We start from the raw sequence: 16,998 nt of genomic DNA, 5'->3' as shown, positions 1-16,998 counted from the left end.
GTTGAAGATAGTCCTAAAGAACTTCAATTTTTTGTAATATGGAGCTATCGGGGAAAAAGTCAAAGTAAAGAGAGAGGAGTTAGCATCAATGCAAGTAGCAAATTTAATCAATTCAGCTATAGCAAATGCTGAAAAACATAAAGGCACTTTCACTGGAACTGCAAGAATTACTCAAAGTAGAAGAAAGGTCCAGAATCAGGTCGATACAGGAGAGGATCAAAACACGGGGTTTTTTCATAAAATAATGGCTGTTAAACAAAAGAAAGAGACCATAAAATACTATATGATAGTACAGGCAATCAGCTAGAAGCATTTACATTGATTACAAATGAGGCAGTGGAATTCTTTAAAAAGTTGTTGGGTGTAGTTGACAGAGAGGTGGAAAGGATGTTCTCAGGAGATGCTAGCTAGCATACTTCAAGTCTCTCTAACTAATGAGCAACAATCTATGTTATCACAGAATGTCACTGAAGAAGAAATACGTAAGGCCATATTCTTGCAAAGTAGTGAGAAAGCACCAGGGCTTGTTGGGAACAATGCTCATTTCTTTAAAATTACTTGGATCATAGTCGAAAAAGATGTCATTGTAGCTATAACAATTTTTTTTCAGCATGGTGAAATGTTTCCTGTGTTCAACTCAACAGCAATTGCTTTGGTGCCTAAAAGCCAGTCTTTAACCAGCATCTTAGAATTCAGACCAATATCATGTTGTTTAGTTATCTACAAGGCCATCACTAGAATCCTTACTAACAGGATGCAGTAGGTGTTGTCAACTCTAATTAGCAACAGTCAGAGTGCCTTCATGAAAGGGAGAAGTATAACTAACAATGTTTTAATGGCATAAGAGTTGATAAGAGGATATGGTAAAACCACTATTTCATCTAGATGTGCTATAAAAATTGATCTGAAGAAAGCCTTTAACTTTGTGAATTGGGCATTCTTGATTTCAGTTCTAGAGACAGTGGGGTTTCCCAAGAAGTTTGTTGACTAGGTAAAGAGCTGCCTCACTAGACCAAAGTACTTGTTGTCCATTAATGGTGGCTTAGTTAGGTATTTTGAGGGAGTGAGAGGAGTCAGGTAACAGGACCCAATGTCTTCTTACTTGTTTGTCATTGTAATGAATGTGCTATCTAGACTTTGGATCTCGCTATTGCTCATGGTGTTCTCTCCCACCCCCCAAAGTGTAAAAAGGTTGGATTGACACATTTAAGTTTCACTGATGACCTATTTATCTTCACAAAAGGGAATCTGGACTCTATAATCGGCATCCAAAACATACTAAAACTATTTTTCTGAAAGGGTCGGATAGGCATAATAAAGGGGCCCGTGTAGACTGGCAAGTTATCTGCAGATCGAAGTTTGAAGGAGGGCTAGGTTTAAAGGACGTAGAAAGTTAAAATCGAGCTTGTGTTTTTAAGCTTCTCTGGTCCATCTACATACAGGTTGGATCGCTATGGATAGCATGGATAAGAAGCTATATGCTTAAGGGGCGTAGCAAATGGGAGATTTTTATTAAGCCAAGCTACAGATGGGGCGTGAATGAATTGCTCAAGCAGAGGAGTGTCGCTTCCAGATTTCTGATGTAGTCAGAAAATGGGGTTGTATGGAGGTTAAGTGATACGAGCTACTCTGCTGCAAGAGTATAAGAAGAGATAAGAGTTAAGCAACTGAAGGTCAATTGGCATAAACTTCTTTGGTGTACGTTGCGTATTCCTAAACATGCCATAATAGCTTGGCCGGCTATTCTTAATAGGCTTCCTACTAAAGACAGGCTGAAATCATGGGGAATGACAGTGGATGAGGATTGTGTATCGTGTAAGTTAGAGAAAGAGAGCAGGAATCATATTTTTATCAGTTGCACATACTCGAAGGCAATCTAGAAACAGATATTGCAACTATATAATTTGTGCAGGGACGTGGATGATTAGGAAAGTGAGTTCCAGTGGGCAGTGAGGAGGCTAAAAGGAAATGCATTGTTTCTGTAATACTACAAATAGCATGGGGAGCTTATATATATATGATATGCGTGGAAAGAAACAGAAGACTCTACAACTCAGAAGGATGCACAGAGGAGCAGCTAATAAGATAGAAAAAAGATGCAGTAAGGTTTAGACTGATAGGAGTAAAGAATGTAGCACAGGATCATGCAAATCAAATACTGTCTGACAGACGGGAATTGAGTAGAGATATGCTTGTAGAGTAATTACTTAACATTGTTGTGATTGCTTGTAGTAGTTTTACTACTTCTTGGATAATAGATATATTACTTATCCAAAAAAAATGCACCATTTAGGGGATGGCTGAAAAGAAAGAAAAAAAGGACAAAAAAAAAAAAAAAAAAAGAACCCGCAGCTCAGTAGAGTTGTTCATGAGCCGATCTAAGCCTAGGTCATCTTAAAATTTCAAGCTTTAAAATTTTTTCAAGTTCAGTCCAAATTAAAAAAAAAAATTTCAAGTTAATCTATTAAACTTAATTTATATAATAAAAAATTAAAAAAATATGATTAAATTAAGTTTAATGAGATTATATTTAATTTACATCTATATAAAAATTAAAAATAAAATATAATAAAAAATATATAATTTTTATTTTTAATTTATATAATTTTGAATTAATTTATATATAATTCATAAATATATAAAAATAAAAAAATTATATATATATATATATATATATATATATATATATGAATTTGAGTTGGGCTAAGCTAAAGTTTGAAATTTTTTATTTAAGGCTCGGCTTAAAATTTAAATGAACTTAAAAATTAAGTTCAAATTTATTATTTAACGAGTTTTAATTTTTTATTCATATCTTCTCAAAACTTGAACAAATTTTTAGATTTGGATGTTTGCAGCTCAATCAACAATTAAGCTCCCTACTTAAGTACCCTATACTTGACCTGTTGAGCTTAATTGGATTGGAAGCTGATGTGGTTTTTTAACCTCTTGGACTAGACTTGAGCCCATTATAATTTGGAACTCTTACTCTTTCATTCTGGATTTGAGCTTTAAATTTTAGTTCAAAATAATTGTTTCTCATTTTATTTAATATATTGTTATATGTAATATTTATTTAGTACTAATTGAATTCTTGAAAATAAATATGTGTATGGATAATAGAGATTATTTGGACTAAACAACAACAATTTAAATATTTGGTAACTTATATTTTTTTATTATTTGTTTATTTAATTAATTTTTAATTTGGTATATAACACATTTAAGAATTAAATTGTAAGAATAAAAATTATTAATTTGTAAAAAAAAGATTAAAAATAATTAAATAAATTAAATAATTAAAAACAATCATTTAAGAAATATAACATAATAATTTTTTGAATAATTAGATAATTAAATAAAAAATTATTAAATAAATTTTGATTTCAAATAATTAAAATAACTGAGAAAATATGATATGTTATTTATTAATTATTATATTTTTATTAAAAAGTCAAAATCAAATAGAAAATGAGCTAAATAATTATACTTTTCATTAAAATAAAATATTAAAAAATTTATATTTTAAAATAAAAATATTTAATCTCAATGTAACGAGATTCAAACTAGTTTATACACCTTTATATAAAAAGTATCCCTTAAGGGATTTTTGCTTGCCACATGTTTTTTTTTTTTTTTTTGGTTCTTTTGCAATGCTTTGTTGCTTTTGTGAAGCTAGGTGGGATGAAACCATGGAGCAGAAGCTTTTTTCATTACTTATAGGTATTTTCTTATACTATTTTATGTTTGACAGTTGTGTTTGACTTAAATAATTGAGTTTAAACTTGAATTTTGAAACTTTTGTTTTTGGGTTTTTATCGTTATTTTCAAAGCTGTTGTAGAAAGTTTAATTGTCACGAGAAAGAGAGGTTTTTTGTGGTTCGTGATTGTTGGTTTTTTTTGTTTTTCTTTTTTTTTCCTAGTAATTTTGGGTAAAATTTGTTGTCGTTTTTTTATTATTTAATTGAACGTGGGTTTTTTCTTTTATTTTTTTTAAGGTGATTTTTATGTTAGACATTTTTATGTTGAATAGGGTTTGGGTTTTGTGGTTTTTAGAGTTGCATGTTGCTCTAAATGTGGTTTTTTTTTAATAATTTCTCTTTGCATGCCTTTTGTTTTTGGTTTTCATTATTGTTTTAGAGTTGCTCATAAATGTTGGAGCTATGGCACCGTTGATTTACGATGTTGTAAAGTGAGTTAGTCCCCTGTAATAGAAAAAGAAAGTAAGAGGAAGAAGGTCTGAAAATGAAGGATGACTCCTTACAAAAATCCCTAAAATAGTTGAAAAGTTTGTAAAAAAGAACATAAGCCATGAGCTGGAGGCATTGACTCTAGAAGGACTGTAGATTCTCTATAGCCAAAAGGGTTTCATACGCTATAATTTCGTTGTACCCAATCGTGCATTAGTAAATAAATATGATCAATCTCTTTCAATTATGTTGCTAGATTCATTTTGTTTTAGCCAGAAGGCAAAATAAAATAATATTGTAACTTATATATATAAATATATTTTTATCCGTAGGATGCAGATGAGAATTGGCACGTTGGAGCCATGACCAAGTTGATTGACGACGTTGGGGCTACTATTATTTACTTTGTTCCTAACCATGTTAAAGCCTTCCTTGATTTTGACATTTTGTTTCATTCGACTGCTAAGATTCAAGTTAGTTTTCTCATGTGGTAAATCTTAAGCTATTTTCCTTTGGTTATGATTTAAAAATAGGATAAGTGTTAATAGCATGAAGAAGCGAAAATAAAGGCAAAGGTTATAAGGTAGAAGAGAAAGCTTACATAAGTGGTGGTAGAGGTCAAAAGGAAAGGAGATGGCGAGCTAATTGCTTTGGGTTAACAATGGATGGCCTCAAATAAAGATAGTATGAAGGCAAGTCAAGTGAGTAAACTTTGAGACTTGCTCTTTCCCTATTCTTTACATGTACTGATTTTGTAGCTTTTGTGCATTTGAAGGCATTCAAATGAGTAAACAGCTTGTCAATTAAGTTATTTTTTATGGGTTTTTGTTTAAATTGATGAATAATTAACATTTGAATTATTCAGTTTTAAATATTCAAAATTGAAATAGATAATGCATACATATTAGCTTGAATTTTTTTTTGCATTATTCATGGTCTTTGGTGCTATATTGTTCTTAACATTGATTTTTAATGTTTCAATTACAATAAATAAGGCGTTTGAGAAAGTGCCAAGCTATGAGTTGGTGCCAACCATGATGCAATACTTGAAGAGTAACTATCACATGACCATTATTATAGGATAGAATATTATCAACCTTTGGCTAGCTTTTGACAAATTTGCACCTATTTTGGATGCTTTCTTCGCTAAGTCTTACATGGGTTGTTTCATTACTATTGGCTTGGGTTTAATTTATAGCTTTCTCGCAATTGGCTCTTTTTTGACTATAACATTAGCTGCAGTTTTAATTTTTACTATTTAAGATAGTTGTTATAACATTATTTTCTATTTAGCTTTATATTAACCTTCTACACCCTTATGTAAAATGTATCCTTTAAGGGATTTTTTCTTTCCATGTGTTTTTTTTTTTTTTTTTGTTCTTTTGCAATGCTTTGTCATTTTTGTGAGGCCAAGTGGGATGAGACCATAGAGCAGAAGCTTTTTTCTTTGCTTACAGGTATATACTTATGCTATTTTATATTTGACAGTTGTGTTTGACTTCAACAACTATGTTTAAACTTGAATTTCAAAGCCTTTATTTTTGGGTTTTCATTGCTATTTCAAAGCTATTGCAGAAAGTCTAACTGTCACGTGAAAGAGAATTTTTTATAATCTGTGATTGTTTTTTTTTTTTTGTTTTTCTTTATTTTTTTCCTTTATTGATTTTGTGTAAAATCTATCATTGTTTTTTTGTTGTTTAATTGAATATGGGTTTGTTTAGTTTTTTGTTTTTTTTTTTTTAAGTTTTCTTAAGGTGATTTTCATGTTAGGCATTTATATGTTAAATGGGATTTAGGTTTTGTGGTTTTCAAGAATGCATTTTTTTTAATTTCTCTTTGCATGTCTTTTGTTTTTGGGTTTTCATTGCTATTTCAAAGTTGCTCATAAATGTTAGAGCCATGGCACTATTGATTAATGACAATGTAAAATGAGTCAGTCCCTTGTAACAGAAGGGGAAAGCAAAAGGAAAAGGGTTTGAAAATGGAGGATGGCTCCTTACAAAAATCCATGAAATAGTTAAAAGGTCTATCAAAAGGAACCATAAGCCACAAGCTGGAGGCATTTACTCTAGAAGGATTGCAGATTTTTCATGGCCAAAAAGGTTTCATACATTGAAATTTCGTTGTACCTAGTTGTGCATCAATAAATAAATCTGATCAATCTCCTACAATTATATTGTTATCTTTATTCTATTTTAGCCAAAAGGCAAAATAAAATAATATTGTAACTTATATATATCTTTATTTGTAGGTTGCAGACAGGAATTGGCAAGCTAGAGCCATGGCCACGTTGATTGACGGTGTTGAGCTGCTGTTATTTACTCCATTGTTGACCATGTCAAAGCCACCCTTGATTTTTGACATTTCATTTCATTTGACTACCAAGATTCAAGTTAGTTTTCTGATGTGATAAATCTTAAGCTCCTTTCCTTTAGTTATGGTTTAAAAATAGGATAAATTTTAATGGCAGAAGGAAGTGGAGATAAAGGCAAAGGTAATAGGGCAAAAGAGAAAGCTTATACAAGTGGTGGTGGAGGTCAAAAGAAAAGGAAACAGTGAGCTAATTGCTTTGGGTAAATAGTGAATGGCCTAAAATAAAGATAGTATGAAGGCAAGCCAAGTGAGTAAGCTTTGAAACTTGCTCTTTCCTTGTTCTTTACATGTATTGATTTTGCAACTTTTGATCATTTGAAGGCATTCAATGAGCAAACAGCTTGCCAATTGAGTTGTTTTTTTATATGGGTTTTGGTTTAAATTGATGAATAACTAACATTTGTATTATTCAATTTTAAATGATTCAGAATTGAAAGAGATAATGTATATATATTAGCTTGAATGTTTTTTTGCATTATTAATGGTCTTTGGTGCTATATTGTTCTTAACATTGATTTTGAATGTTTCAATTATAGCAAATGAGGTGCTTGAAAAGGTGCCAAGCTATGTGTTGGTGCCAACCATGATGCTCTACTTGAAGAGTAACTATCACATGATCATTGCCGCAAGACACAATCTTATCAACCTTTGGCAAGCTTTTAGTAATTTTGCACCTATTTTCGATGCTTTCTTTGCTAATTCTTATATGGAGCGTTTGTTACCATTGACTTAGATTCAATTTTCAGCTTCCTGGTAATTGGCATCAACTGCAGTTTTGATTTTTAATGTTTTATGATAGTTATTATAATGTTATTTTCTATTTAACTTTATATTAACCTTCTGTTTCCAATTATTTTAACAGATCTTTCTACACTTAACAATACTAAATTTATATTAAATTGTTTTAAATAAATAAAATAGTACAAATTAATTTAACGCATCAGGCGTCGGAGTCCCTCACTAGTATTCATAAAAAATATCTCCAACAGCGGACAGCTGAACTTCTGGTAATAATGTAAAATCGTTCGGCTTTGTTTGATTACTCACAAATGATTATTCAAATAACATATTATCAATTATTTTAGCATTTTCTTATATGATATCTAGAGACAATACATTAAAGACAAAAGCCAAGATTATTAAACAGGAGTTGAAAACAATAAACAAAATGTCTGGAATCAGATGCCAAGTTAAGTTGTTCACCACAAACACAAATTGAAGAAACATCTTTCTGCTCTTTTTCTTTTCCTCTTTATTAATATCCTTATCAAAATTATTTTCTGATCTGATAACAATTAAATTCCCTCAATTGCTCGGTTGCAAATTCCAGTCATTATTGCCTCTGGTCCATATACCTGAAAGAAAAACATGATATCGATTATGGTTAGCTGACATGTCTAAAAACCCCCATCAAAAACCTTAGATCATGAAGAATAGAATACATTATTCTCTGAAAACCAGAAATGAGTTACCTCAACAGGAACTCCAAGCTCCTCTCCTACAGCTTGCATCTTGGCCAAGCCAGTTTGATAGTTTGGACCACCCCTTCTGACATAGATATGTATATTTGCTTCTCTAAGCTCAGATTTCTTTTCATGCCAGAGAAAAAAATCATATTTGTTTCAGCAAGTGAAGGGGAAATGAAAGGTATGAAATTGAATTTTTGGTTGTATTAATGTGAATGGTGGCCTATACCTTCTCTTTCAAGGCTCTAATAATTCCATCAAAAGTAGCTCCAACATCTGTCAAGTTAGCTATGTTGCCCCCAACTAGAAGGGCTCTTTTTCGACCATCAGGATTTGCTGTGGCACACTGCAATCTCAAGTGTCAGCACATCTCATTTATCATCTAGGGAAGATTACCATAGAATGAAAGGAGAAGAAACTGAAAATTGTCATAAGATTCTCACATCAAGTATGACCCTGGCTAACTTCAACATCTCCTCCTCACTTGGACCTCCATACTCCGTATAGTTTCCCAGTTCTGCTGCATAACCCAGGTCTCCAACCTAATTTAGATTCAAAGGTACCAGCTGGTTGATAAAGTTATGGTCAAGGAACATTTATAGATTAATGTCAAAGCTCCGTTTTCAAACCTTGTGATTAGGTTTTTAGCCAGAAAATTAGTATTGGCAGATTTTTGCATCAAATTGAGCTGGTGTCAAAGGAAAAACTCACAGTATCGGTGTATATAAGACTTGCACCACCTCCAGCAATCATGTTCCAAATGCGTCCTTTGGGATTCAGAAGAGTGAATTTCAAAGATGCACTTGTCTGCAATATTGAAACAAGGCCAGTAGATTGAAATAATATATATATATATATATGTATATATATGTATGCGTATGTGTATATATGTGTATGTATATGTATATGTGTATGTGTATGTGTATGTATATGTATATGTGTATATATATATATGTATATGTACACATACATATATGCACAAATATGTGTATATATGTGTATGTGTATGTGTGTATACATATATACACATATACAAATACATACACATACACATACACATACACATACATATACATATACATACATATATATATATATATATGTATAGTCAAGATTAAGGGTTTCAAAATTGAAATAATATAGCAACAACCTTCTCATTTAAATCATGAATGAAACTTTCTTCAGGACTTGGGATTCGGCCGAAAGGGTGTGGAAATTCAAGATTACCCCACCTGCATATCATTGAAAATATCAGGACTTTTGTCAATTTTCTTTTAATTCTAGATAGGAAAAGAATCTTTGATGTTCTGACTTATGCTTACTTCTCTTCATTCTTAAAGCCGGCATTCTCATCTACTTCTCCTCTCATATCCAATGGGTATGGCTCTCCATCAACCAAAGTAAAAGGATTCATTTCTATGAAACTGAAATCCAGATCTGCTTAGAAATACAATATGTATTAGAGGCAATACCTTGCATATTTGAGAAAAGCTAAGGATAGATATCCTGATAGGTGACAACAGAACAAGAAGGTTAAAACAAAATGGGATAAACCATCAATCTTCGATTTACAAGCATTTCCTACCCTGGAATACGGCAAAAACACCTTTCATGAAATCCGAAATTTTCCCATGAATCTGTGACAGCAAAAGTGCAATTTAAAAGAATGTCAGACATCAACAAGAGCCAAGAAGAAATTTACACATAAATAAGTGTTATACTACATTACCTACTTTTACTAAAAAATGTTACAGTCCATTATGTTCTGCAACCAAACACTTCAATTTTTTTTGGTACAAAGTAGACGCAGCCTAAAGATACTGGAAGGGGTTATAGGCACTGAGATTATATGTCATCTCTTAAAGGTGATTCATGAATCAACTGGACTAAATTCCGGATTCTCAAACACTTTAATTTTCACATAATAGTTATTATTTCTAAAGTTGTTTTACATATCAAAATGAGGGATCGATCTATGCAAGCAGAGCAATCCCGCTGCGAAGAACGCGGGTCGAGAGCAATTTTCTCTTAACAAATCTAAGCTTCGAAAAACTTCTAAATATCAGCAGAGTTGCTGCAACCGGTTTCAATAAATCCAGATGACGGCATGCATAAGCTCAATAGATAAAAATGTAGAAGAAAATAGAGTCTTGAGCCAAACCTCCAAAGGTAAACCAGCAATGAGTGGAGCAATTGTCTCATTTGTCAGGGGACTATCAGTTGGAAGAAATATAGAGTTAACCTGAGAAAAAAAAAAAAAAAACAACAACAATATCAATATCAACACATCTATATACTTTTCTCTGCATCATATAACAGAAAGCAACATATCAAAGAAACCAAATCTGAGTACTGAAGTTGACATATACCTTGTCCCAGTACTCTTCAATTTCAACGCCACCGCATTCTGAGAAGCTTATAGTGCAGCCTAGCCTTTCAGAATCAATTGCAAAATAATATTCTTCTTTATGAGGAATAAATGGTTCGATTATGAAGGTTGTTATAGGCCCTTTACAACCTTCAATCTCGATCTAAAAACAACACAAAGATTCAGAAAAATGTTGATTTTGATCAGCTTTTTTATGACATTTAGTAAAATCTGATTAATCACCTCTTGTCCAAGGCGCTTCTTGACGAACTGGATGACTTCAGCGAAATCCAAGTTCAAGGCTACAAGGCCACTCTTCCCTCGTTTCCCGAACAACATATCTGGCTTGACAACCAATCTTCTCGCCGATAACCATTTTTCTTTGTCCAACAGTTCTGTAAAGTCTGTTGATTTTGTCACCTTATAGATTGGAAAAAAAAAAAAGAACAACTTTCATTTTTGTATCCCATGGAAACAAAGACAATATTGGAATATACAATTAAGTACATTATTGTCCAAAATGTTTCGCTCTCGCTGTCCTGTTATTTGCATGTTGAAAAATGAACAAACTATAGCCTTAAATGAAGTTTTTCCTCCTTGCTTTTGCTTAGATATGCATGAAACAAAACCCTGAGTATATATATACAGATTTCAATATTTTGTTTTGAGTCATATATTGAACAAAAATTTTATTAAGTTCTATATGCACATGGAAAAAAATAGCTCGGGGCTCGTTTTTCATACTTGAGCAGAACAAATTGGAAGTTCGATATTAGCCAGTCTCTTTAAGTTCTGTTTCAGAAGGCTCTTTGAATCGTACTCTCTTATCTTCTTCCTCGCCATTTTTCAATTTACCCAAGAAGAAGAAAAAGGAGAACGAGGAGGACAAAAAAAAAGAGAAAGCCCAAATAAATTGTGTTGTAATGGAGCGTTGAGCCTTGGTCTCTAATCTTATAAGATGTATGAGATTTTTTTTTTTTTATATAATAAGTACGCAAATTTTCAAAATTGAAACTAATTAGCACATGTTTTTTAATTATTAAATAATTGTTTTAATTAAAAAGGAATCAATTATTGGAGGGGCAGTGAAAATAATGAATAAGACTAGGGACTAAATAATAATAAAGAAAAATAATGTTTTTTTATGTTTTGCTTGTTGCAGAAAAAACAAAACAAGAATTATTGGGTGCTGGTGGGCCCATCATATTGCTGGTTGGTATCCTAGTGGGGCAATGGAAAGTTGTGATTGCAACAAAACATTGGGAATTTGTGCCTGGAATCATTACCAATATTCATCAAATAAATTGAGATTTCATTTTGTTTTCATTTTATTTCATTTTAAAAATTTTTATAAGTAAAGGAAATAAGAATATTTATATTCATTTTTGTTATAAACACAGTCAATACTACGGGAATACCGCATTTTCAGTTTTCACCGAATATCAAATATTAAAAGTGTAAAATTTTACCCATAAGATTGTTTGAGTTGAGTAAGTTTGAATATTTTATTTATAAAATTTAAGTTTGAACTTTATAATCAATAACTTTTTTAAAAATAATTTATAAATTTAATATAAATTTTAAAACCTATGATTTGACCTGATTTTGATTCCCTGCTTCTATATTTTTTTAGTACAGACAAAACTGGTAGAACTTCAACTACTTTTCATTAAAAAAATAAAGAACATCAACAACTCCAGTGTGGTGTAATATCAAACTTTTGCTAGTCTGTTCTGTGAAAAAGTACTATAATTAATTCTGAAAATCATGGTGCCTTGCTGGTTTCCGGTTTTCTCTTACTGGCCAGTATTCCGGGATCTGGTAGGATTCATTGTCGTCTTTCACTATTTTTTTTCGTTGAACATTTTGTTGTTCGATCATCATCAATAGATTATATATAAAAGAGAATTTTATAATTATTATTATTATTTTACAAACAAAATTAAAATATTATTATGTATATTTTTTGTTATATTAATTTTTTAAATATACTCTAAAAAATATGTATTAACTCTTTAATTTCATTTATAAAATTATTAAACTTTACTAGTGATGCATTGATTTTTTTTTTCATTTTATTATTTATCTATACATTAAATTAATGTTGTCTCCAAAATCTCCCTATGGAGACAACTTTCAATGTAAGAGTAGGGAAAAATTTTAAAGAGAAAAAAAAAGAGAGGAATGTAAAAGAAAAAAATATTTATTGATAGTGTTTGATTTTTAATTTTAATTATCAGATTCAAATTTCGCCTGTTAATGATAAATTAAAATACCTAATTAATTGTCATATGAGAATAATTTTTTTTTTATTTTGCTATGACAATTTTTTCTTTAATTTGCTTTCATATAAAATTAAAAGAAAAAAAAAACAGATAGGAAAAATGAAGAGATCCAACATGACAATAGATTGTCAAATGGGAATCATTTTTTTTAAAAAAAACAATTAGAGAGGAATAAAAAAAAATAATGAAGAGAACAAGAAAAGAAAAGGATCAAACTTGAAAACAATTTTAAAACTTGGTTTGTGAAAATATTTTATATTAAACAATTATTTTTATTTAATTTTAATTTTAATAAATATTTTTAAACTTCAAAATATTAATATAATAATATTTTTAATAATAAATTTAAACTAAAAATATTTAAATGAGTTTTATCTAGTTGGCATGATTATTGACCAAATCTTTAAAAATATCTTAGACGCACATGAACATCTTTAATGGTCAGTTGGCCAATAAATTTAACAAAATGAATAGATTGATTTTTTTTTTCCTAAATTATTAGGATTCACATGTGCATATCCCTCCCTCCCTCTCACAAAGATACAGTTTGAGAATACAAGACTTCTTTTCTTGTAACACATTTCATTTTTAATTGTGGTAAAAAAAAATTTTGACGGTAAAAAGTCGAATAAAATTTTTCAAAATTATCAAGAATTAAAATTGAATTATTAAAATTAAAATTTTAACATTTTATTAATAAATCAAAAGTTGTCGCGATCAAAAGGGCCACTTTATTAGCCGTTATTTTGCAGAGGCAGCTGGGAAAAAAACAAAAGCTATTTTAAAAGTCCGCTCGGTGGTTGGGATACTTTTTACATGTAACTTATCTCTATTCAATTTTTTTGGCCACATATAAGCTATCTACGACCAATCAATAACTTATACCAAAACTGTCCGATCGAAAGCTAACAAAAACAAGGAAGGACTGCGCATGTGAATGCACATGAACCAAATCGTTAACAATACGTTTGGAAAAATATATAAATTCTTTTTTAAAATTTTGTTGGTTAATATTTTATTTTCATATTTGACTTATAGTAATTTGATTATGGTAAAAAATATTAAAATTTTAATAGTATTTAAAATCTTAAAATAAAAAATTTACATCTTTTTATGATATTTTAAAATTTTTGAAAAAAAAATTTATCTTATTTTTAAATTTAATTTGAATAAAAAATAATAAAATAGTCATTACTCTTTTGAAAAATATATCTGAAAGTGATTAAAATTTAGTTATAAGTTTTTATCCCAAAAAGTTTTTTTATATTATAATTAAAGAGTTTGGTATGAAAAATCATCTTAAATAATTTTTTTTATATTTTTATAAATAGATTATTTAAAACATTTATGTATAGAAAATACTTTAAATAATTTTTTTTATATTTTTAAAAATATATTATTTAAGATATTTTTGTATAAAAACACTTTAAATAATATTTTTTATATTTTTGCATATAACATTATCCTATCTTAATTTTTACATATATCAAACACAAACTAAGATGATATTATTTAATCTAATCTTATTTATAATATCATTTTATCTTATCTTATTATAATTTTATGTATCAAATATACTCTTAGAATTATTATATTAAATAATACAATTTTGAATGCATTAAAACTCATAAAATTAAGTGTTAATTATTACATTTAACACAAAATATAATTTTAACTAATAATTTAATTAACCTTAAATAATATTTTAAGATATTAATTAAACCCATTCTTTTTAATTGCTTTTTCATCGAGAGATTCTGTAACCACCTCAAAAATTAATTAGCGCAAGAGGATCTTAATTTGAAAATATTAATGTCATTTTTTTTTATCAAATGTGATATATGCTTTGATAAAAAAAAAAAAAAAAAGAAGGAAAGAACAATGAACGTAAATTGAAAAATATTAATATTTATAAAAAGTTACACTTCCAAATGGAGACGAATGGAACAATAAGAAACCAACGAGTTACAGAGACGGAGAGCATCTCTAGGCAGGTAGCTGGTACTAATCCAATATTCAAGATTGGAGAGGACCTCCATCCTTGAGCTTTATTATCACTATCAACCACATATGCATATTCTAGGAACCAAAAACGGAAAAGAAAAAAATAAGAGACATGACTTGTAGTTAATTCCCTTAAACGGGATTAATTTATTGACACATGTAAAGGCAAGAATTGAAGGTCCAACTAAAGTAGAAAAACTTCATCGATCGTCCTCTAAATTATTTTATGCTTGAACCAGTTTTTCAGAGCTTGAAATGTGCCAGAGCAGAGGTCCCTTCTACACCTTTGATGTGCTTGAATTTAAAGTAGTCGACCACATTGGTTTCTTTGTAAAGTGGTGGGTTTTCTTCGGAGAGCAGCTCCTTTATCGGTCCATACATTCTTAAGGCATTATCTGGCTGAATATATGTTCGGAAAAAGCTAGCAATTGATATCCTTGGGCCAACATTTTTAGCCAGCACTCTGTGATAGACGCTAATGAACTTATCGTTTGTGATCAGCTGCAAAAAAAGACACAAATAAACTTGTCTTAGTCAAACGGAGACAAAATTTATTAATCACTGACAATAACATCACCCAAGATGATTTTTGGTTTTCCATATTGTTTACACTTTTAATAAGTGGGCAATTGCAACTTGTCTTAATTCTAAATTAATGTAATCGTTGGCTTGCCTGTAGAAGATCTCCCAGGTTTATTATAAGAGCTCCTGGAATGGGGATAACATCTATCCATTGATTGTCATGTAGGACTTGGAGACCACCCATTTGGTCCTGGAGGAGAACGGTGAGGAAACCACTGTCTGTGTGGATGCCTGTGCCCATAGTCAGTTCTGGTTCAGGGCAGGCTGGGTAGTAATGACCCATAACATAAAGTCCCTCTGCGCAACCAATCTCCTTGAGGTGGTTAGGTTTGAGCCCAAGAGCTTCTGTTAACAATTCGAATAGAGTAACCCCCAACTTCATTACATTGTTTGTGTAATCAAGCATTATCTCCCTGCCAAATGATATCAAGTTGGTAATTAATAATAATAATAATAAGAGTAATGCAATTGCTGTCGTTTTCCATGTTGGATGGTGACCATCGTGTGATTTTACCTGCAGGCTGCAGGCAGTTCTTCAGGAGCAGGGGGACGAGGTGCCATAACACATGTCAGGGTATCTCTCCAATAGGCAGTCAAGGCTTGTGACATATCAATTTTAGTGTTGAATGTAACCTTCTTGGATTCATCACGGGAGTAGAGCTCTTCTTTGGCTTCAGGTTCCTGCTCATGGAACCTACGAATGCCGTTGATCATCTCCTCCAGGGTGGTTACAGGGATTCCATGGTTAACCACCTGAAAGAATCCCCATTTCTGGCAAGCATTTTTGATTTGGTTCGTTGTCTCTGCCCGTCGAGTGGAGTCATTGTCGACACCTCCCAAGTCAATGACTGGAATCTCAACGTTGGCAGGTGGAGGCCCTGACTTAATCTCAAGATTCAAGCGATCGTGCACGAAAACTCTTGGAAGTTTAGCCAATCCAGCATCAACGAGTCCTTTTATGCCGGCCTTGGATCTGTCAATAGCCATTAACTCACTTTTCCGGTCATAAGTAGACTCCACTGTCGCTGTACTTGTGACGACCATTTTCTTTTTGCCTAATTTTTTTTTTTTTTTTTGCCTAATGCGCTGAGAAAATGAACGTCACTCTTGTTACTAATATTCCAAGAGACTGAGAATTTGGAATTGGGCGAAGCTTGAACTAAACTTGTTGGGTTTATATAGACGCCTTTGCAGCTTCCTATTAATCAATAAAATTAAAATTCCTGACGTATTTTGCACCAATTAAATGACAGCCATGTTATTTTCTCTTTGATTGGTATACATGGAAGAGCTTGCGCTTGATACTGTCAATTCAATTGGAAAAAGTTATTGTCAATTCCTGTAAGTTTTATCCCAATTCAATTGCCCTTGTTACTTATGGGTGCACCACTATGCGTAACCACCATCTTAAAGAGTTAGTTTTCTTTGTTTGCTTTTTTGCTTTTTTGCTTTTATTCTCCCTTTCACATAAAAAGTTCTACTTTGGTAACAAATTTTTTAAATAACTTATATCAATACTATTTATAATTGTAAATAACATGTGATTTTTTAATAAAAGGTTAAATTTTTAATTTCATTAATCATGATTTAATTTTTTATAAAGTAAGAAAAAAAAACTATTTATAACATAAAAGTCTTATGTTAAAATAAGCATTATAAATTATTTTTTATCACAAAAATGTGTATAATTTTTATTACAAATACTTTTTATAGCATCATTATTTGTACCATAA

The 16,998-nt window shown here is 30.8% G+C and overlaps 2 protein-coding genes and 2 pseudogenes across 3 annotated transcripts; 2 read left to right on the top strand and 2 right to left on the bottom strand.

Moving 5' to 3' along the window:
• The first annotated feature begins 4,242 nt into the window (after positions 1–4,242).
• On the top strand, positions 4,243–4,903 carry LOC149512658 (uncharacterized; annotated as a pseudogene).
• A 535-nt stretch (positions 4,904–5,438) lies between these two features.
• Positions 5,439–7,059, top strand: LOC149512657 (uncharacterized; annotated as a pseudogene). The gene is made up of 3 exons (XR_016331908.1): positions 5,439–6,246; positions 6,439–6,579; positions 6,658–7,059. The product of XR_016331908.1 is annotated as an uncharacterized LOC149512657 (transcript).
• Positions 7,060–7,571: 512 nt separating this feature from the next.
• LOC111307390 (ATP-citrate synthase alpha chain protein 2-like) lies at positions 7,572–11,316 on the bottom strand. Its single transcript, XM_022905402.2, has 12 exons — positions 11,139–11,316; positions 10,638–10,814; positions 10,396–10,557; positions 10,188–10,268; positions 9,612–9,663; positions 9,349–9,463; positions 9,177–9,258; positions 8,738–8,833; positions 8,470–8,568; positions 8,256–8,372; positions 8,033–8,149; positions 7,572–7,915 (listed from the first exon to the last, which is right to left on the bottom strand). The coding sequence occupies exons 1-12, from the start codon at positions 11,235–11,237 to the stop codon at positions 7,856–7,858; spliced, it is 1,257 nt and encodes a 418-aa protein (XP_022761137.1). The 5' UTR covers positions 11,238–11,316; the 3' UTR covers positions 7,572–7,855.
• Positions 11,317–14,561: 3,245 nt separating this feature from the next.
• On the bottom strand, positions 14,562–16,414 carry LOC111306708 (1-aminocyclopropane-1-carboxylate oxidase homolog 1-like). The gene is made up of 3 exons (XM_022904516.2): positions 15,780–16,414; positions 15,357–15,678; positions 14,562–15,184 (listed from the first exon to the last, which is right to left on the bottom strand). The coding sequence occupies exons 1-3, from the start codon at positions 16,307–16,309 to the stop codon at positions 14,927–14,929; spliced, it is 1,110 nt and encodes a 369-aa protein (XP_022760251.1). The 5' UTR covers positions 16,310–16,414; the 3' UTR covers positions 14,562–14,926.
• Between the last annotated feature and the right edge of the window lie 584 nt (positions 16,415–16,998).

This window comes from Durio zibethinus, chromosome 22 (genome assembly GCF_047325235.1).
Source record: "Durio zibethinus cultivar Kanyao isolate XHJ-2024 chromosome 22, ASM4732523v1, whole genome shotgun sequence".
Taxonomy (NCBI): domain Eukaryota; kingdom Viridiplantae; phylum Streptophyta; class Magnoliopsida; order Malvales; family Malvaceae; genus Durio; species Durio zibethinus.
This window is presented reverse-complemented; position numbering and strand designations above follow the sequence as displayed.